Source organism: Anser cygnoides, chromosome 3 (assembly GCF_040182565.1).
Source record: "Anser cygnoides isolate HZ-2024a breed goose chromosome 3, Taihu_goose_T2T_genome, whole genome shotgun sequence".
In the NCBI taxonomy this organism is placed as follows: Eukaryota; Metazoa; Chordata; class Aves; order Anseriformes; family Anatidae; genus Anser; species Anser cygnoides.
The window spans coordinates 13231065-13253716 of NC_089875.1; the positions used below are offsets into that span (position 1 = coordinate 13231065).

At 45.7% G+C, this 22652-nt stretch overlaps 1 protein-coding gene across 1 annotated transcript in view; it reads right to left on the reverse strand.

The window, feature by feature from the left end:
• Positions 1-1306: 1306 nt before the first annotated feature.
• The window catches only part of SHLD1 (shieldin complex subunit 1), a 42733-nt gene continuing 21387 nt past the window's right edge, over positions 1307-22652 (reverse strand). The window contains exon 4 of the mRNA XM_066993484.1: positions 1307-3713. Within this exon, the coding sequence (XP_066849585.1) occupies positions 3193-3713 (521 nt within the window). The 3' untranslated portion in view covers positions 1307-3192. The remainder of the gene's footprint in view (positions 3714-22652) is intronic.

Below are 22652 nucleotides of genomic sequence, written 5' to 3' on the forward strand. Positions count from 1 at the left end.
GGCAGGGGAAGGAGCCTGGCAGCACGGTGCCCTCGCCACCCCATGGTGGGGCTGCCTCCTTCCCCTCTCTGCAGGGCCAGCACCTAGCAGGGCTGCTGCCCAAAAGCTCTGCCCGAGGCACCCACTCACCTACTTCCTCCTGCCAAATCCCTCCTCCTCCTCCTCCCTGTGCTCTCCCGCTTCCCAGGGCGTGCTCTCCTCCTCCTCCTCTCTTCCACCATCAGCTGGACACCGTTGTTTGTGTGAAGCAGCATCTCTGACCGAGGTTTGTACTGCACCTACATATGGCAGAAGACAACAAGGCACCTGGGGCTGTGTCTGCAGCCGTGGGAGACCCGCCAGGGTTGTTACACAGCTCTGCAATGGCAAGGACTGCTGTGACAAGGATCCCTGTCCCGACAGCCCATCTTCACTGCAAGGAGGGGTGAAGTACTCTGTGAAACAGCAGTTTCGTGGATCCAGAACAGGGATCGTAACACAACTGTCCCAAAAGATTCCCTTCTAATCCACCTGAGAAAAGTTACAAAAGCAACACATCCAGAAAAACCAAATAACCCATAAAAATAAGAGGAAAAATTAAATCCAATGAAGTTAATTCCACTCAACACCTTAGTTATAACTGCAGATCAGCTCAAGAAATTGAAACGCAGGCTTCAGTTAAGCCCCCTCTGCTATTACTTAGCAGCACTGATATTTATTATCACAATCTCTTCTATGCAGCCCCATAAAATGCCAAACAGGACCGTGCTTCTTTCAAGTGAAGTCTGCTCAGAGCAACGGGGGAGTCTGGCTCGGAGCACCTGGCAAAGGGGAGGGACGCATTCATCTCCCCACGTCTTGAAGGAACCGAGGAGATGTTTATCAAGGAAATGAGTAATGCAAACTGTTTGGCTTTCGGCAGGCTTGGAAATACATACAGCAGGTTCCAGCACAGGTTTGTAAAAAATTAATTAGCAGCGAGTAGGAAAAGGAGCAATGGGTGTTATTCTCTGTGCAGCCATCTTATTTAACTTAATAATAGGGATTGAACTGTAAGATCCCAGTGAAACACCTCCTAACATTGTTTCTCCAGATATGGAGACGTTCACTTCACATAAGTAATGATCAGGTATTCTAAACTGAAATGTGTTTAGGCTCCCAACACCACAATTAGGTGTCTAGCAAGACTGTCAGACTCCCCTAAACATTTATCTTGCATCATTACCATTAAAAATCAATGGGATTTTGCAGCCTACTTTACCCAGCAAATTCAGCTCTGCTTCTTTAAGCACCTAAACCACAAAAAAACTGTCATAAAACAAAGAAATTTTTATTCCAAATTTTAATGAGAGCCTAACAATAATGGTTTCGAGAAGACAAAATTTTTACAGCAGGCTTCTTTGCTCTGCAAGCTCTCCAAGCAAGCTGAGAAGCAAAGCAAAAGCTACATCAAAGCAGTGGGCTTGGCCACCCCAACAAAGACTACTACAAAACTATCTTCTCCCACCTAAGTCTCTTTTGGAGCCTGAGACATCACTCAAGAACAGAACATTTACATGAATAATTGCATATGGTGAAGTGTGGCTTTAGTGACTGATAACCAGTCCCCAGGGGCATCAGGAACTCTGCTTGCTCCTGACTGACCGCTTCAAAGGGCTCCCACGCGCTGAGCAGAGGGGGCTGAGGGCCTGAACTGCAGCCCTGTGTGAGGGCAGCACCCTTCAGCAAGGGAGCCCAGACCCACATCCTTCGTGAGGTTCTTCTCCTTGGGATTCATCCCGGTTTCCACGAGCACAAAGCAAAGAAGAATGAGGCCTGCTAAATCCGTAGCGATGCATCACGCCCAGAGCTCTGTAAACTCCCCAGATGGCACTGACGAAAACCAACTGCTGGGAATTAGTCCTTCAAGTCACCTCTTCGAGCAGGGCAAGCGATGGAGTCACTGCAAGCCCAGCTGGGAAACCAGCACGCTGGGCCAGCTCTCGCTGCAGCCAGCAGCGGTCTTGCCAACTAAAACCAGAGAAAGAAAGTTCTGGGTATAAGCAGCAGCAGACAGCGTTGGAAGCAGCAAATCTCTGCTGCAAGCAACTAGTGCCAGCTGATTCCTAAAGGACAGGAACCGTCCCCGTGGTTCAAACATCGTACAGAACGTTTTCCCTCATCCATCAGCACACCAGGAAAGGAATCTCAAGGTCTTGTGCAATGCCAGCCAAGATAACAAGAGTGCTCTCGAGCACCGCACAGTGGCTTCCTCTCTGTGAAAGCTCGAGGGTCATACCCCAAGGCAGCAGAAACCAGCAGGGGCTAATGGGCAGGGAGAGAGCCCTACAGGAACAGGCAAGTGACACACGGTCTTGGGCATGCTCAGGTGCAATTTCTGCTTTTCCTAGATACTCTGCATCTCACAGCAGGCAGATACCAGCACAGCTGGCATCGGTTCTGCAGGTTCCTTATGAATATGTCTGCAGAGCCCCTACTTACGGATCTATTTCAGGTTGCTCTTAAACCAGCTCATAGAGATACGGAAAAAAAGCCACTGCTCAGCTGGTGCATCTGAAGTGTTAGAAAATTCTCTGTGATAAAGCTTTGCTTTTTTTTTTTTTTTTACCCCCTCCTGTAAAAAAATAACCTACTCTGTAGCTGTATTTCCTCTTTCGCTCACTTTTCCTGTTGAAGCTGCTCACCCGCACTGCAACGATGATCTGTGGGACTGTGTGTCTGTAGGTAAACACCGCCAGCTATCAGCCACCCCCGAGGAGGCAGAGGCCTTACGGTATCAGTCAGGTACAGAACCAAGTCTCGAGTTTCCTCCCCAGGCCTGGGGCGTACCACACCAAGCTCATTCGGTTATACTCAACAGCACGTGGACGTACTTCCATGCCTGTGCAGGGGCTAAATTTGGGCTGGGCCTCTGTTCAGCTGGGGTGGGGAGATAGGCCAGTTTAGCCAGTTTAGAAGCCTGGTAGGTAGAAATGCTCGTGTCTGATGCTCCAGATGCAGATGCTACCACCCTTCACCCAGCTGGCACTCATCCCGATCAGCTAGCAGGGACCACAGATGCTCCTCATACGATGCTACCCCGAGGTCTGCTCCAGATGAACCCCTCCTGTAGAATAAGCGCTGTCAAAGGCGGTGTGAAGAGCAACAGTGTCAGGAAATCACCTCTTCTCAGTAAAAAGCCAAGCTCTGGTGACAAACAAACCAGCATCTTGATCACTTCTCATGCAGCATGTCAGAGCTATGTTCTGTCCGTGTCTGTTTCAAGAGGAACTGCAGGACATCATCTGAGAGTCCAGGTGTTCTCTTTGTATCCTCCAACACGACTTCTCCCTCAGCTGGCTTTGAAAAACAAGCCGTAGTGGGATAGTTTGGAAAGATCTTACATCCATCTCTGTTCAAGACCACCTGGGCCATTTGCAGGCACCGCAGCGCGTATTTGGTCCCGCCCCGGTTTGCTAGCTCTGAAACCTTCTGTGAAAGACATCGCGATGCAGCCTCACAGGTGGGATCAGCTCTGCCTGGCCCATTCTTGCAATATGTTTCGTAGAAGCCATCAAGAGATTTCCTGATGCTTGTATCTTCTCTATTTTCATGTTCATACATACTTGAGAGAGAAGCATCGTTCGGTTCAGTGTGCTCACAGAGCCCTGCTTCTGGATAACATCTCACATTTCCCGTCTCAGAGCCTCCAGCAGAAAAGCTCTCAGAAACTGCAGAGGGTGGATTGCTTTCTCCTGCAAGCACAAGATCAATGAAACTCATTAGTCACCAGGTCATCCCTGTAGCAAAATCTTTTTTTGTCCCCCCTCACTGCAGTCTGGCAAACAAGCTCCGTGCAGGAGTGAGCTAAGTGCTGCTTTAAACGCGCTGTTCTGCCAGAGGGGCTTGCAGCACAGATTCATAAAGATTAATCTTGTATTTGGGGATTTCACAGGTGTCCCAGTTTCGTCCCTCTGCAGTGACTGAATCTACTCCATGGTACAAGCCTCTGGGCTCCTCTCACTCATACTTCCAAAGAGGTGGAAATTTGTTATCTGCTGCTGCTGGAGACAACAGCCGACCTACACTAAATCCCAGTTTGCAGCTGAAACAGTTTTGCCTGTTTCTTTTCGCTTCCTTCACCACCTGGTCCAATCCTTCCCTTTTCGCAGTCCTCAATTTTATCGCTACAGCACAACATGCAGGCTCGCCCTCCAGTTCTCAGCCAGACCTAAAGCCTCCGAGTCGACATCGTTACGGTGAGTGCACGGGGTTTGGGAAAGGGGCCTGCAAAAGGGGACCTTGTGCTTCCCCATGAAGCCCCACTTTCACTGCCCAGCTGCGCTACAACACTCTCCCCACATCCTGCAGGGATTCTTACAGATAATCTTTATCTAAGAGCCAAGGATTTGCTTAGCCCTTCTCCTTTGCTCTGTTTTGCTCCAGTGCAATGAAGGGGGATGTACCTCTGCCTAATTAACACACCAGCAGCACCAAGACACTTGGCAAAGGCGTGACCAGGGTGATCAGCAGGCCACATACACCTTCTTGTACAAGGAGCCTCTGTAAAGGGACCTGAAATTGGGCTCTGGTACCCGGGGAGCCCCTCTGACTGCAATCTCATCTCCGAGCCCGCCTCGCCAGCCTGTTTGCCAAGCACCTGAGTCACCGGCAGGAAAATTTTCCAGGGCTCAGCCAGAGGTTGCACAGCCCGTCATCAGCAGGTTACATAAGCAGGACGCAGGGGATCAGCAGGCAGCTCGGCCTCTCCTAATTCTGTAAAATACGAGGCAGAGTGCAGCCCTTCGGTTCAGGAAGAGACCACGTTCAAAGGAAATCTCGGCACCGTGGCAGAAAGCTGCTCCTTACCTCCTGGTACACAGAGAGCTCCCCTCCCTGCCTGAGTGGTCAGAGAGTCATTAAAATGAAATTAAGATGTCTGTGCAGCCGTATCATACATTGCCTCTCTCTTCCTCCCCCCGCTTTCTATCTTTGATCAATTCAATTCATCTCTCAATTTCACTTGGTCTGATTCCGCAATTTTAAGAAGAACCTCTCCTCTGGCGCTGTGTCATTTCCAGTGCTCAGTGGCCTTCTTTTAACGTTGCTATGTGCCATCAGAGCAGCAAACCAGAGCTAATCAAAGAGAACAGGCCCATTTTGCCTCCATCCCTCAGCCTCGGTGCCTGCGTTAGGTTAGGACCGAAGCCTCCTGCATCTCTGATAACCCAATCAAGCACCACTTGTGCTCAGCCTCCGGTGGCAATTGCAGGCCCCTGCGTGGGGCTGTCTTCTTGCTACCAACACTCAGCTCGCTGGCCCAGATTGTAAAAGAGCAGCAGCTGCCTCCAGCGACATCTCAACACTACTAGATCTGGGGAAAGCAAAATCCCCTTGGTTTCACGGCATCAGGGGAGACCTTTGCAGTACTGTTCTGCCTCCCTCCGCAATTACAAGGCAGCAGAACTATACATAGCTGCCAGCCTCTGCTGAAGCACAGGCCATACAACCACCAAAGGGATCAGTAAATATCTCAGGGGTGTACTCTGTGTTGAGATTAGCGAGAAGGCACTCAATTATATTACGAGGTGAGTTTTCTTTCATTTACTGATTTAAGTTTACATGTGTCTATTTTTCCCACCAAAGCCTTCTTAAAGCAAGACGCGAAGACTTCGAAGCAGAGTTCCCAGAACCAGTCTAACTCCCGTGAAGCTGCACCTTTCCTGATCTCTCCTTACAACATCCTGGCACCTTCTCCAACTATGTGCCAAGACTGATCTTCACAAATACGTTCCACCCTTTCCGTCTCTAAAAGAGACTGGTCAAGGAAGAGGTCCTTCTTTGTCTTGCCCTAAACTGTTGATACTGCTGGTCTAATGCACAGACATCCTGAATGATTTATAAACCCCAGGGCACAATCCCAATAGCTGGAAGCCTGCAGGGTCCAGAAAGAGCTTCTCACCTGGGACACACGTACAGCACAGGAGCACGTCATACTGCCCTTTCTTGAGGGTACCTGCAACCCTACAGAAAGCCAGGATTCCCCGATAACGCACAGCAGCGTTGCTTCGAAGCTCGGACCTCCCTGGCCAGCTCTCAGCAGGAAAAATGTCCTTCACAGACTGCTTATCCTTCCATGGCAAACTTTATAGCACAGCTGTCACGCACCTTTGTGTTGGCTTGACCCAACACATGCAGAAGTTAATGGAGTTTCATCACCAGAGAACCTGGCCCCAATTATTTTTAGCAGTTTTTACTCATTTATATTACGAAGCAGGTATTTAAAAAAATGAAAACCCAAAACAAGTAATTACTCATGTCTTGATTTCACTCTCACATGATGGATAATCATCACTAAGACCATACATTGTTTCATTTGTGCCCCCACTCCACGCTAATTGAAGACCAGCATTTGCAGCTTATTAGCGCGAGACCTGGGGGCCAATAAAAGGATATTCTTTGTGTTTATGAAGCTGCTGATGAAAATTTAAAGTCTCCATCTGGTACATGCACACAACCCTACCGCCCGAAGCACACAACCAAATCCTGGTTTGGACTTGGGCCACTTCCACTGATGCAACAACTCCGCAATGTTATTACTTGCACACCTACAAAGGCAGCTCACGCAGCGGTTTCAAGTCCGTATAGCTACGTTCAGGCACGTGTAGTCAGAGGATAAAATTAGAAATCCCTTAAACAGCAGAGCTCCTACACTAATGGCTTCCTGGGGAAAGAACTCACCCTGTTCCAGCGGGCAGCGATCCCTGCAGCTGCTAGCGGTTCATCAGGGCTGGCGTTGCCATAGTCTCTGTCACTGTCCTTTGCAGGGGCTTAGCAGGATGCCAGCAGCTACTTATTCACCAGGTATGTCTCTAGCTAGCTTTGTCCAAGCCTCCACCATGCTGTCCTACTGCCTCCTGGGGACCCTGCATGTGTGGGTTCCCCTCCTGCCCCGTGCACAAAGGCCCATCCCATTATGAGGTCTGGAAGATTTATTCTGTAGATCTGAGTACAAGAGCTAAACCAGAGTGTGTGTCATCAGCAATGTTATGAAAAGGGCAATTATATCACTTGTTTCAGGGTCGGAATGGTTTGTTCCAGAGCTTTGGAATGACTCATCCCTGGCACAGCTGCACACAAAATGTAGCTCAAGCCCACCAAAGCCCATATCGACCCATCAAAGTGAACCCCGAGCCCATATCGACCCCAAACTGCTCTGGTGCTCTCAGGGGTTATATGTGACCCCAGCAGCCGTGTCCAACAAAAGCAGCAAGCCCCATCTCTAAATGCAGAGGACTGCCATGCTGCTGGAGCTGAGGTTTGGTTTGTTTTTCCTCCAGAAGTTCAAAAGCCCTTGACCCCTTCCAGCAATGTCATCAGCCACATACTGTGGCTAAGCTGGAACAAGGGCTGAATGTCTCTGCATCGCCTCTGCTGTGCCACTCTAGATAAGTACCAAGAAAACCAGGGGATTGGGAGGCACGAATCATTTATTTGAACAGAACTAAATTAACGACACAAATCACCCCTGTGTTCACAGTGGTGACTGAGGTTCAACCAGACGTTGGTGAGATGACGCCAGAGCACATCCCTGTGTTGTAAAGTCTGTGACAGGATTGTAAAGCAGAGTCACGGATTATTTAGGTGTTCAGCTATGAGATGGTACACTGATAAAACACGTCTGGTTCCTTCTAGAGCCACCGTGCCTGCTCTGAAGGCCAGAAGAGATTATCAACACCAGGTCGTTTGAACAAACGTCCTTGAACAACAATTACTACAGAAGGGAGCAACGCAACAATGGAAAGGAAAAACACAGTAGAGGAGAGGGTTATAGGAGAGACAAACTCCTTCCTTGGGTGGGACTGACCCAGAAGTCACCAATCCTTTGCTCAGTCTCCCTGGGAGCAGACAGGACTGAGCATCCTCCCTCCTGGCTCAGCGCCGTGGCAAGTTAATTCATGCTCCCAAGGAGGAAGACTTTCCAGCCCTCCTGTGACAGTCCCCAAATCAGCCATTTCTTGCCCAGGATGCCCCACTTGCCCCGGTCATTGTCATTTTTGCATGCTCCTTCTACGCACGTGAGTCTTCTCCCCACAGAGACCTGTTACAGCTCGAACTGACACATTCCCTGCGTCCACGGGCAGTGATGAGTCACACAAGAGGGACATGAGTTACCAGTTGTTTTGGTTGATTGTGTCCATTAAAAAAAAAAAAAAAGGCCATTCAGAAGTTTCAACAGATTGCATTATTCCTCTGTGTACTTGGGTGAAAACGATCATCCCCAAGTAGGAAAGCATCTCTAATTTTGTGGTTGCTATCAAGCGATGCAGCAAATGCACACAAGCGCCATCCTGGTGGGTTGCCACGGCCCTCTCACCACTCCTAGAAAATCCCTTCTTGCCTCTCCATCAGATCTGCAGACGCACAGGAAAGCTCAGGTAGAGGCAATATTACTCATGACCACGACCGACATGACCATGCGCCTTACAATTACATGTGTGGAGCACTTGAGGAAGCTAATGCAGAAAACAACTGTTTTTCTTCCCACCTGGCTGATTTCTAGCAGCAATAAGCATGTCATCAAGGCAATGCGATTCCACTCTGCTCTGGGAAGAAAGAAGAAATTTGGGGGAGGATTTAGCAGGAGCTCATTATTCCCCAGTCTCACACAACACCTTGGCTTGCTGGTAATCACACTCCAGAGTGCTCATGCACTGTGAAGCCAGACATTTTGGGATCACACCCTATTGCCCTTACCTGGATCAACAAAAACTCCATCGATTACAACAGTTAAAAACCCATATGTGAGCTGATTGCATCCCTTTATGTGAACTGGAATCTATCTGCACCATATTTTGCATGATTTCCATTACTGACATTTAAATTGGAATAGCATCAAAGAAGAAAAATTACTATCAAGCCTAGGTCCTTGCTATTAGGTGCTGTACAAACACCTACATTACCTGACAGATCCTAAGTCTTTTGTGTACAGTACTGAAGAATGATGGTAGAGTTTACAGTTTCTCTGCACACATCTCTGCCTTGCAGAAAACAGCTGTTTTCTACTTGCTTCCTTGTTTGGGAAATCTTCCAGCACTTAAAGCAAAGGCAAAATGTCATTGAAAATTCCATTATAATTCAAAAAGGCTGTTTTAAGCAGAGAAAATTTGTTCCTTGTGGGTATTTAAGTTGTGAACTGAAAGTGAAAACAAGAATATAATAAGCCCTGCTACTTTGCTGTGTCCCCCATGACACAAACCAGCCTCCTCACGCCACGGTAGGCAGTAGGCTATAGCTCACAAGACAATTACCTTTGAGACCCTGCTTTACCCAAGCAGCGAGTTTGCTCGTCCACCAGCCCAGGGGAGAGGCACACGGTGCTGTGTCTGAGTGCTGAGGAGCTGGCCAGGAGCTGCACAAACGCTGGCTGCTCATCCAGCGGAGCTGGAGGCGGTGAGTGTGGGAGGGTAGGCGATGGGCAGCAAGAAGGGAAAGCAGAGGCTGGAGGAATTTTGGGGTATGGAGTAAGAGGCAACAGGTAGCGATGGAGGAATGGCACCGGATACGGCCCAGTACTGACTCAGGCTTCCTGCCTTTTTCTTCTACCTGCTTGTGGCGTGAAAAGTTGGAAGGGCTTGAATTCGCGTGGGGTAAGACGTAAGCAGCTATTCTGGGGGAGCATCAACCTTTCCCTTTCTGCCTACCTCCCCTAGGAATCTTAAATTCAAGAAAAACAAAAAGCCTGGCAAATAGTAAAGCGCTTTTGAAATACAATAAGCAGACGCAGCTCATCCCCCTAGATGCTATTCCAAATGTCACACTTGGTATTAAGCTCTGCCCTGCCCCGAGAGCTCGCGGTTGATGCCTGTAGCGCTGTGCTTTGAAGGCAGCTGGAAAAACTCAGGTAAATGAAGTCTTCTGGAGGATGTGCTAGTTAAACACACTGGATTTAATAAACACAGAGCTGGTCAGCTACAATATAAACAGCTGCAAATTAACAGCCCTAATTTTCTGAAGGCTAAGAGATGGGCACTGCTGTCATCTCACCAACCTGTTCCTAAGCAACCAAGCCCCACGGTCCAGGGCAGTGGGTATAGGCAGAAGCCATGGCAGCACCATAAATACCTCCACGTACGGCTGTGCTCCACTAAGAGCCTCGTGTGGGTTTATCCTCAGCTAGGCCCCAGAGCAACAGGCATCAGATGCAGCTGCCTGTGAACAGGCTGCTCTAAGTAGAAGAGCATACAGGAACACCTCTCAGTGCAACAACCTCAGGTCTCTCTGAAGAAATGGGCAGCAACGTCGCTGGGGTGTCTATGCTTTTATTTTCACATGGCAAGTTCCTGCCTCGGAGCTCATCACCATTCTAAAAATAGAAATAGCAAAGTTAAGAGCTTTTCATATAAGATATTTAGAGTGGTTTAATTTACAGGATTCTGTACCTAGTAAAAAACAAAACAAAACAAAGAAACATCCTACTTGTCTCAGTGCAATTAAGAACAGCTTCATAAGGTTAAAGATTCTACACCCAACAGCAACCTTCTCTGGAACAGAAATAGTAAGAAGCATGGTTATGTAGCTGAAAACATTAACTGTCAATTAAAGTTATTATCCAGCAGATGAGGGCATCGAGGGGCTTCATTTGAACTGCAGCTATCTGCTGCTTTCCTATTACGTACACAGTCTGGGGAAATGACAGCCAGGCTCACCTTGTCTACAGAACACTTACGGCACCGATTTCCAAGAAGAAACTCTGACAAGGTTTCTTAAGCTAACTCTTCTTAAGCTAATTGCTCAGTTTCCAATTAGGCATTTGGAAAGCATGATCACAGGCAGACCCAGCAGTGCTGTGCTAACCAGCCTCTCCTTAGCCACAGCAAAGCATCCCAACAGGCTTAGGGTCTTTGTCAGAGAAGATGCAACAGGAGCATCCTCGAACCAAACCTCTGCCTGCTCTGGAGGTGAAGCAACCTCTCCTGTGAGGTCTCTTCCCCACCAGAACCACACTGCTCTGCCCATGGGTAGGTCTTGCACCTGTTTGAGATCTGAGTCAAGTTCGACTTCTTTCATGATATGAGCAGGCAGAAAGCTTCTATGAAAAAGATACTTTCCTTTTTTTTTTTTTTTTAATCAGTAACTTGCAGTGTCATTCTTTTCTGCGTAAAAGGCTATAATTTAACCTCAGACCACATTTTTCTCTAAGCTCATTCTGTTTCAGAATAAAAGTACAAGCCTGGTGCTTGAAGCCAGTGAGAAAAATTCTGCTTGTCTGATTTTCATTGCTTAAGATTTGAAAAGAATTTTATGAAGGAAAACTGGGGTTTGAGTTTTATGGTGCCTGAAGGAGCTTTCTCACTTACTCACATCACACAGCTAAAGCGAGTAGGGTTGTTTCCCTTCGTATTTTTTTTCCTGCCTAAAGATTATAAATTCTGGTCTCGTCTATTCTCTTTTTCCAGCTGACTCTAGAAGCCCTTCATGAACTGTTCACTTTCTGACAAGAATTTTTCAAAGAACCCTAATTAAGTGAGAAGGAAGGATTTTTTATTCAGCCCCTGGGTTTGGTTACCAGCTAGTGAACTCCAGAACTGGGAGAAAGATTTGCTGCGCCCACCTCTTTGGCTGAGAGGTGAGCCAGTCCCTGGGGAACCTGAGTCATCCAAGGACATCTCTCACAGAGACAAAAAAGGACGCATCAAAGACAACATCCTTCACAGTTCCAAGGTAAAAGATGAGGAAAATAATAAAGGAAAAATAGTGCACTTACATGTACTCTCTAGATGTTGCCATGCAGAACTGATGAAGCTGAGAGCTTAAATTAAAAGTGGAATTGAATATTTATCTGGATGACAATCTGTGATGATAGGCGAGTCTAGCAAAAAAAATCTGGCAGAATTATTAAATCCCATTCTTTAGGGCTTTAGCAAATCCTCTGCTAGAGGCAAGAATGGGGCCCAACAAGCAGCATATTGTATATTGCAGACTCACATTTTGGAGGATGGGGATGAAATGAAGAGAGGAAAACTACCTCTTATCCCAAAACATTGAATAATGGCCACTGCCAATGACAGGAAGCAACTCTAGAGTACAAGTCTTAGTGAGTAATACAGTATCACTGCAGTTCTAAGTATTAAAAACAAACCTATAGCAATATCCCTCCCTGATATATTAAATACTTGGTATTTCATTCAGAGTCACACGTTTTCAGCACTTGAGAGGAGCCAACAATGCTCAGCTGATGCCTTTGGCAAGAAGAGGAACAAGCAGACGGCTCTCACTGGTGATCAATAGCTCAAGTTTCAACATCACTGGAAAAAAAATTCTACCCTCTGCATCTCATTGCAAAGTGACAGTTTGCCTACAAAAAAAAAAAACAAGAATACAACTCTATTCATACAGATAAAATAGAAGGAGAACCTATCACTATGGTGTTTCTTCAGTGAGAAAGACAGCAGAGAAGACCACACCGTTATAAAAATTCAGCAGGTTTGCCTTATTTGCAAACCGTGGGAACATGGAAAAGGAGACAGGGGTGGGAATTGTTCTGTGTACAGTGCCTTCCTCTGCTATTGTAACACTTCAAAGTCCAGTTCATTACAACGTTAGCACCCACAAACACACACGTAATTCACATCACAGAGATTCACACGCGTTTCAGCTCTGCTTCCAACCTGCTACACACAGCTCTGGACACAAGCAATTGAGAATCCATTTTTTATCCAAAAAGTCAGGTTTTAGACCAAAACAATACTGCAGAGCGAGATATCTTCAATCATCCCTCTTGAAATGTGGTTAAAAGTATACTATTTGTGCATGTTTTTGAGAGCAAGAGACGGATTATCATCTAATACTACCATTACCCATCTTCATGGGAGGCTTTAGACCTGGAGGCCTGAATCCTGACACGGAAACGATGCCCAGATACCACAGGGCACCTGGAAAACAGAAAGATCTTTAAGGAACAGTGGAGGTTGAAAACTGAGTCAAATAAGGCAGATGAAGGTAAAGCCCAACCTGAATGTGACTTCCCCCCAATTCTTTACCCCTCCATTTACTTATTTTATTCTTTTTACCTTTTGTTCAGCTTTCTACCAACTTATTTAGGTTCAGATCCTAAATCCGTGGATCGATTGTCAGAAGTGCTGAGCACACAGATGCTCTTCCCAAATTTAAAAGAAGCCAGAGAGACTTTGGCTGTTTTGAACATGGTTATGCCATCTCAACTTTAACACTACTGATTATAGAAACAGACCACTGTACAACAGAAAAACAGACAGGTACCTCCTACCTTTTGTCTCTCAGATCTGGAAGTCCTCACCTTTCGTCTTTGCCTAAGGCCAAACACATTCATGTGGGCATAGCAAAAGAGGTGTTTACAAACCAACTTATTCTCTCTAGGTGTGAAAGAAATAGCCGAGCATGTGCAGTCTGCCTCTCTTCACGTCAGTTTTATACCTCCTGTCGGGACTGATTTTCACTAAGAACAACAGAGGAACATGGCAGAGGTGTAGGTTTCCTGAAGTTACTTACAGTAAGATTAATTTTAAAACCACGTTTCTTGTCTTTGTCACACTCCTGAAAACATGCTGTAAGTCATGCAAAGCCCTTCTTTTAAAAGCAAACGTAGAAAAAAAAAAAGCACAACGAAATAATCTTAAAAAGCGGGCAAATAGCACATACAAAGTTAAAGGAATCTACTGAAATTTTGCTGAAGGTTTGAATGTAGAGTGAGGCATTTTCCCCGTCTCCCCACAGGCCTGGTGTAGCTGTGTGCATGGAGAAGGCTATGCAGAGATGTAGCCAGCCCCTGAGCACCTTGGCACTGAAAGAGCGGAGCTACAGCTCTGTCCTCCCTCCAGTCCGGCTGTGTGGGATGTGGAACCACACAGCTCGGGGCTGTTTTTAATTCCCTTGCCAGAGAAAGTTTGTGCATCACATATTGATCAAAATTATTAAAAAAAAAAAAAAAAGAGACTACTCGAAAACAAGGACAGAAGGTTTTTTCAGTATGGAAGCAAGATAACAATCTCCATCTATGAGCTTTCCACAGGCTAATAAATGAAACATCCTCATATCAAAGAAAGCAGAGAATCAGATATATCAAACAGTCATCAAGGAAATTTTCAAGAGACAGAAAATGCAATTTCAGAGTACAATGAAAAGCAAGCAAGATATACAAGTTTAATAACTTAGAGGTATTTGTTCATCACTAGTCTGGGGCATTTTGGCTTGCCAGTTTAAAAGTACACCAAATAAACACTGGAGCCATCTAGTTCTCCTGCAATATTACATGAAAGCAAGTAATGAGCAAAGAGATTATTGGCCTAGAGTGATGGGCACATTTACAGACCATTCACAAATGCTGGAGGCTTAAGAACCACAAGGGCTTTTTCTTAATTATCTGCATGGCGCTCGGGGAATCACTGAAAACCTCTTCCATCAGAAGCAGCTCGATAGAAAATTAGGTTTTGAACAGAAGCGTTTTGCCATTTAATCAGTCAGCTTTCCGCAGGAATTGCTGTGCTGCTACAAAACCGAGCACCTGAAACCCGAAATTGGAAGTGGTTATCACGTAAGAAATACATCAGGAGTGAAATCTTCGGGTCCTTAATGAGCTGCCCTCCCCTGTCAGACCTCACCTCTCAGGCAGTGTCATAGCTGTGGGCATCCACAAGGCTCTGAACGGACTGAAAAAACACAGGGACAGTGCACAAGGGAGAAAGTCTTTAAAAAATAGTATGACTTTAAAAAGGAGGAAAGGGAGAGAAGTCACTTAGCAAGCAACTGCAGCAGTCGACTCGGCTATTTCCTCCCTTGTCCTCTCAGCCAGCCCTGAGGAAGGCTTGGCATTTCCCTGCTCCAACTCAGCTTTGCCCTCGAAGACCAACCAGTAAAAGCTTTCCATCACTTCAGGTACGTTTGCATCCCTTCAGCTGGCTCCACAGCCTATCGGACCTGCTTTTTAAGTAAATTCCTTAGCCGTGAGCACTCACACCTCTCAATTCTGCCCCAAACCAAATATTTCACCTCAATTACTCGCGGACGCAATTCTGTGTAAACTACGAAGGTCAGCGAGAGCCCGGGTCTTGTTTAAAAAGCAAACCAAGGGGAAACCCACATTCCCCACACCGCAGCGAGCACTAATGCAAGAGCCCGACGCTGCGTGTTACCACTTGCTTGGACAGCTTCTCAGTAACACCTTCAACTACTGACGAACTGTGGTTACTGACAGTTACTGCAACCACACGCTGATTATTTTTTTTTTCCACCACACTTACGACACGGATGTTTAAGCGACACGAAGAGTGTCCAGGCACATTAACATCCTGCGTTACTGAACAGCTTAAAAACATTGACGCAATTACCTGTGAACAAAAAAATGAATTCCTGCAAAACAACATAAATAAAAGGACGGATAAGCCAAAGCAAGGTAGAATAATTCAATTTTTCCTTTAATAAAGATAACATTTTTCACCCACCTCGGACCATGAGCTTGCTTAGCTGAAAATAGCTACTTTATTCAAAATAATCATACAAGTAACAAGCTAGGGAAAAAAAATACAACCCCTTATAAAGGGAGAGCTAAGGCTTGTAGATCCGTTTAGTTTATATGGAAGTTAACAAGTGCTGCAGCATGGGGTTTTCATAATCCAGCTGATATTTTAAATTGTAAATATTCACATCACTTACAAACAGTAAAGAACAGCACTCCAACTATTTTCCAGGTGTTTTGTATGTCTGTATGACTTTCAGAGTAGCGACATGAATTATGACTGTTTGCTTAGAATTTCTACCCTGAACATGGGCTACAAGGACTGCAGAAACAGCCAGATAAAGGGAAACACCAGGGAGTTCAGAATTTGTGGTGTATTGATCAGAATCTCAAAATTGCCTGTCTTGTCATTTCAAACGTGAAACAAACCACCATTACTGGGGCATTCGGTAATTCCTACTGCCCTTCTGACATCTAAATGAGGACTCGAGTCTCCACATGCAACCATTCCTCCCTCCAGAAGTGTATCAGAGGGGAGAAAAGATAAAAAAAATAGAATTGATGAAAATAAACATGAGTAAAGCTGAACAAACAGACAATCACCACATAAAAGCAGCTCTCTCGAGTGTTTTTGAGTCCAGGCAACCAGTGGAGGCGTTAAATGCATAAAGATGATGTTCCTAAAGACAACACACAGACTAAGAATAACCCTGAAATCTGGGCATGCAACCGGCTTTCTGCACCAGGAATCCCGAAACAGATTGTCCTTGGACAAGTGATGGAGACTGGATTAGAAAGAACAAATTCCTTCAGTATGATGGTCTTGCTCAAAGTTGTTTTCTTTTTTTTTTTTTTTTCCCCCTATGATCTCAACCAATGAAGGTACCTCAGGTATCTTGTTTTTGGACTTGCATTTTAAAGAGCAAGGGGAAGGTCAGCATGCCTGTGAATATCGCTCCACTTACGGAGAATTTCAGCAGTTCCGCACTGTTGGCTCATATGAAAAAATAATGTCAAAAAGCCTGTTTTGGAATTAGCCTACACTGAAATGGAAGGGAAAGATTTAACTAAGCCCCATTGGGATTGTATTTAGTTAGCTTTAGTTCTCTGGGAGCTAGTTCTTGTCGTTCCTGGCAAATAATGATGCAAACAGTACATCATATTAATGCAGTACTTCATCTATTCAAGGGAAAAGGCAAATATTTAAAGTAATGAATGCCTCAATAATGGACATTTCTATGTAATGATAAAATCAAATATGTACGATGTGTATGACATAAAGCAGATCCTTAACAGTGAAGGTAGATGAAATTTTTCAAATCAAACTGCAAGTTAATCAGTATTTAAATTTTAAAATCTAGGCTGGAATTGTTTTCTGACAGTTGCGTTCACATGTAAGCTAAAGGGTCCTGGTTCTTACTTGAGACTTGTTGGTGGGGTGGGATTTGACAATCCAGATAAAAACTAAAAGAATATCACAGATCTGTATTATCAGATTAATTTTTACCCCCAACATCTATGATCAGCTTAAGAATCTTGTTTTAAATGCCCCAAAGAAAGCATAATTCAAACAGATTGGGTTCTGTAATTGCAGTAAATACATCTGTTTTACTTATAAATAAAGCAGGGAATTCTGAAACAAAAGATTTCAGTGAACATTTTCAACCCAAGTTTTGAAATTGGTCTTCAAAGGCTAGCCAATGTTTGTTTAGAGCAAGTGTGGACAACTTAAGGAGACTAAGGATGTAACTAACAAATTTGCATTCCGCTACCTTGACAACCTTCTTCCTCAAATTCATTTTCTCAGTGGATTGATTTTCTTATAAGCCATCCCCACAGCCTTGGTGCCCCCATGGAGGAGGGCACTACCACAGCGTGTATGGACACTTGCATCCCTTAAAGAAGGTGTAGCTACAAGGATGAAGCATGCCAGAAGATGCTCATATCCAAAAATGACTTTGATAGGGACATTATTAATGTACAAACAAGGTGAGCAGGTGCATTTCCCATCCACAGAATTAAATAAGGAACATCTGTCAGAGAATAAAATTGATTTCTACAGGATCCTCAGCTCCAAAGTTTTAAAACCTGTAAGATCACAGCACTAGAACCCTTTTCCTCCACTCTACAAATAAACCTACTTTCCACTTGCACATGGTTCCGGTTCCTCTTGGTCACATTCACTGCTGAAGGTTAATTGTGTCTTTTAAGACACCAGCAGATACATCTAAAGCTTCCTGTAGCTGGAAGAACGTTTAATGTGTTAAAGGCATGGAAAATGCTAGAGTCCTTGAGTGAGCAACTGAATCAGGATATGATGAAGGTCACTGAGAATTAAAATAAAACAAGTACCTGTCTGTCTGCACAAAGGCTCTGTTGTGCCCTTAGTGCCCCCCTCGCAGAAACCGATGCTTATTCTTTGCAATAAAAAAGAAGTCAGCCTGCTGTCACACAGACCTGAAAGAATTCAGAGATTAAGGAACTCAGAGGTGGAGATAAATAATGGTACATTTTAGTGACAGCAGCACTTGCGACCGAATGCCAACATGGAAGCCCAAACAGAGCACAAAAAGCTAACAGAGTGAAGCCGTCCTGAACAAGGCACACACGGTTAACCATGGGGTGTGATCCTGTTCTCTTTTAAACACAACTGCAACATCGCAGCCACACACTATAGAATGAGTTTAAAAGGTCTTGGTGCTTTGTTTTGTTTATTTCTCAAACCTCCAGTGCAGACACAAAAGGCTTACTTCCCCTCCTGCCAAACCTTGGGGAAAAGGAGGCACAGGAAGAGTTGTTAAAATCTGCTCCTGATCTGCAGAACCGAGCCACCCTGGGCTCAAAGCAGGGACAGCGAAGGAGAGGCCTGCCCTGGAGGAGCCCAGCTTGTACGAAGCAGGGAGAAAGACAGGATGTTTGCTATCTTGCAGAAATGATCTCAAAGCCCCGCTCCCCGTGGCAGAGTTGACGCTGTGTGGTCGACTGCGTGCCGAGTGTTCCCATGGTGGACATGGCTCTTGCAGGAAGGTGGGATGCTCACCTGGTGCACGCTCCAAGGAAACTTTCTGGGCAGAAAGCAGGCTCACCGCAGCACCCATTTGTGCCCTCCGGGGCAGCTGCGACCCGGGGAGGAAGCTGGCTCTGCTGCTCTGAACCACAAGGGAAGCAGCGATCGCTCTCCAGGCCCGCCAGCAGCCACCCTGCACAAGTCATTTCAGCAGCGAGAGGGGGGATTTACCCCACACTAAACCACAGGGGGGTCTTGAGCCCTACTGATGGGCTTTGCAAAACACACGAGGGTGTCAGAAGAGCGTTAAAAGGAGGAGAATAGCCAAACCACACGAAAATGCAAGGAAAGTTAAATATCACTTATTTCTCCTCTCAAAGAAAAAGCTTTGCCCAAGTCAATACAATTCAGCTCCCAGCTGTGTCCAAGCCTGCAGGACACCATCTGCCCCACCACATCACCCTGACCCCACCTTTTGCCTCCCCAGAGGTCACACTCCCAGCTCCCATCTTCAGAGATGGCAGACGAGGTGGTAGCAGCATTTATCTTCCCGTTGCGGGACTTTCCGCCCTGTCGCAGAACATGCATTTAAATAAAATTGGAAATGCATGCAAATAACAGCAGTTCGTGTGTTTCGACAAAGGCCCTGAGCTTTTTAAATGCAATTTACATGAACGGAGACAAAAGGATTTTGTACTCTTTAGCAAAAAACAGCCCAAGGAAAAAAAGGTGATTGAAAAGAAATTACATGCTGGCTACAGGTAAATTGTATTACAGACAGCTAGTTGTCCAACAGGAACACTTTGGACCGTGATACACATCAAAATAAATTTAATTACCCTTAACAATCAGAGAACCTGTAAGTTTACCTAAAAAAATAAGAGTTGAGCTTTTAATTGTTTTCCACTGCAGACACAAACAAAAGACGCTGATTAACTTACTGGGCTCAAGAGGTAATTATTTTGCAGCAGATGCATCTGTAAGAGCAATTCTGTGACAGCTCCAGATTTAATCTGCCTTTGTTTTATGAAGACCATCTGCACAAATTATTTTTTCGCCTAGATTTCGGGTTTTGAGATGAACTCTGCTCAGACAGAATGCAAAACTCAATTACAGCCCCATATCAGGATCTTCTGATGCTACAGGGACAGGCTGCAGACCAAGCTGAATGGAAGCTCCCAAGCTGAAAACAATTTAATTTCCTTTAAAAGAAAAAAAAAAAAAGACCACATTCACCAGTTTTTTTTTTAAATATTAAAAAGATTAAGGAACAGATGAACAGATTACTGAGCAAATATGAAAGAATATTTTTTAAGTTTTGGTTTTTAATTTTAACTGGAAACAAGCTAAGAGGTATTTCAATAAAATACTCTCTCCTAGCTATTGTGCTGTTTCATTCTGCAATGTTACCCGAAGAGCAGAGCAACCAGGTCGCGATACGCTGCTGTAAACCTACGGACTTGGAAAAAGCATTTAGCAAGAGATGCCAGCATCTGCACAGCAACTTTTCCAAGGCTGCTTCTCAAGATCCCTGCAGGCTGCGGCACCAACATCCCACTCTCCGCGTGCCCTGGGGCAGCAGGGGAGGAGAAGAGTGCAGTGTCATCGTGCAACGAGCGCGGATCAGCGGCACTAACAAAACAGACCGCAGGCTGAAGAGCTGCAGTCAAGAAGGTGAGGAGAGGCAGAGGCCAGCACAAAGTCAGGCCACAGCTCAAGGTGTCAGGGCTACAAACTGGAGCCTCCAGAGCAGCACCCCAAACGCCCTCCTGGGATCACCTGCCTCACCACAAGCTATTTAACTCGAACGGGTGGCTGCAGTCCAACAAGCTGGCTCGCTGTCGTGCTCATGCTGCCTGGCAGAGCCTTTTCTTCCCCTTGGTTTTGCCACCACTCTGACCTTGACTGTGCTAAGATGTTCCTCCTCTCGGTGCATTCTTTGTGCTGTATTTCATATAGGGCAGCGCTGGGCAGCAGGCAGCCTGCCAGCCCTCACCTGCATCCGTTTTACGATGGACCTCTGGAGTGGCTCAGGGTTGTTTGTCTGGCTTTGACACTGCTGCCTCCCAGCCAAGAGACTTGCCATACTCAACCCAAGATTTGACTGTGAAGAAAAAAAAGCAGAATTGCAAGCAGAGTCTTCATAAAAGCAGAGAAATCTTGCTTGGGCCAGAAAACTTTTGGCCAGAAAAATCCACATTCATTCTCGGTATCTGCATCCCTCTGTCTCAGGCCAACAGCTTATCGCTACAGCACCTGTCAAACAGCCCCCCCAAAGACCTGAGCTACTTTTCAAACCTCTTTGTCTTCACCATCTTTCTAAAGTGAAAAGTCCAAGGCTCAAGGCAAGGCAGAACACATTGCTTTCTGCAGCTTTGACAAACAAAAGCAGTGGCTGTGTGCGACCACCTTTCCCAAATACGTTACCAGCTGCTTCTGAGACACCTCGTCATCTCCCAGGCAAGGCTCCAGCTCTCCTCCAAGCACCCGTACCCACGCCTCCCCACCTGGAGCTATGCATCGACAGGAAAAGTTCAGCAGGTTTTACTTATTCAAATTCATCCACTGAATGACTACATCATCCACATCAAGTCTTCTCTAATGGGTACCAGGAAGTAGGATTTGGGGAGGCATCCACACACTAAGACACTGTTCAAAATGAAGCGATCAGTGCTCGCTTCCACGCTCTCCTGTGCGTGCACGTGCCGTGCGGCACCCAGCCCCAAGAGTGCTCTTTGCATCAAGGTACAGCTAACGTACGACAGATGGTTTATTGCATCTCCTTTGTCTTAGGGTGCTGGGTGTTTATTTTTTGCCTTTAAGCGGGACTTAACGTGCAACAATGCCCATTTGGGACAGCGATATTTTTCACAGAAGCTCACACTGAGCTTCAGGGAATAATTCACGTGAACGTTAGTGAAACCAGAGACGTTCCTGCAAATGCTCCCAGAGGGCAACAAAGATAGTTTTGTGTAAAGTATTATAGAAAAGGACAAAGTAAGGAGTTAAATCAACAGTCATATAGATGATGCTGTAACAGATGCAGAACTGAGGATATTAACCTCTTCTCTAATTTGTTAACAGCAGCAAGAAGAGGCAGAGACAATTATACTCGAGTTTTACTGAGTTATTGACAAACAGCTGTAGTTCTAGACACCATTTAAGTTCCATGAATAGTTTAGCTCTTGTCTGATTAGTTATTTTCTGCAGTAGCACACAGTAATGGTAACAACATATCCAGCAAGACTGAGAAGCACCCGGATCCACAGTCATAGTCCAACCTCGAGAAGTAGCAGAAACCAAAGGGTGCTCCTTGGCACACCATCTCCTTTCCCATTTTGGTTCCTCGCGCTGTCGCAGCCTTACTCCCAGAACAAAGGCTTGCTGAAACCAGAGGTAAACACAAAAAGCCCTTCCAGGTGTATTTCTCCAGAACAACTGGACTCCAAGTAAAGTGTTCTATATAGGAGAGCATCTGGAATATTGCGTTAATATATTCATAATCCCAATCATACACACTTTATAATCCCTATAGCGTATATTCTCACAGCATTACTCCTCCTTGCGAAGGAAGGAAAGGCACAGAGGGAAAGCCTGGCAGATAACACACATGTGGCAAGCTGTCCAAGCAGAGCGGCAGAGTGCCTGCACTGCTCACCCAAAGTTCAAGTGCTTGTCTGGTCCCTGCACCCCTGAAGATGATGGGCTCTGCTTTCTGCTTTGTTGCTTGCTCTTTCATCACAGGTGGAAACAATATTGGAGCTAAAACACACGGAGCGTAACTCTAAAGCAAGAGCAATCAGGGACACTATTGTGTCCAGAAGAGAAGTAAAATCCAAAGGAACACGTTTGCTCCTCAGAGAGGAGCACAAACAACCTGTTTTCAAATTATCAGCAAACAGCATCTTACAAAAGGAAAACCCCAGACGCATTATCAAATATAACAGCTTTCAGAACAGGAGTGAAGCTCGCTTACTGTCCCATGCAATAGTCAAGGGGGAGAACCAGATTCCTGCAGCAAGCCAGTATCTTGCTGGCTGAGAAAAGCTAGGGAGGTCTGCTTGAGAGGTGAAGAGAAAGGGAGGGCCCCGCTACTGCCTGGCAGGGTTTCAAGAAGCTTGGAAGATTCAGACCAAATCTGTTCACGGAGGCTGCTGAAGCAAAGCAACCTGCCTGTCTTCTCTCAAATTTGCC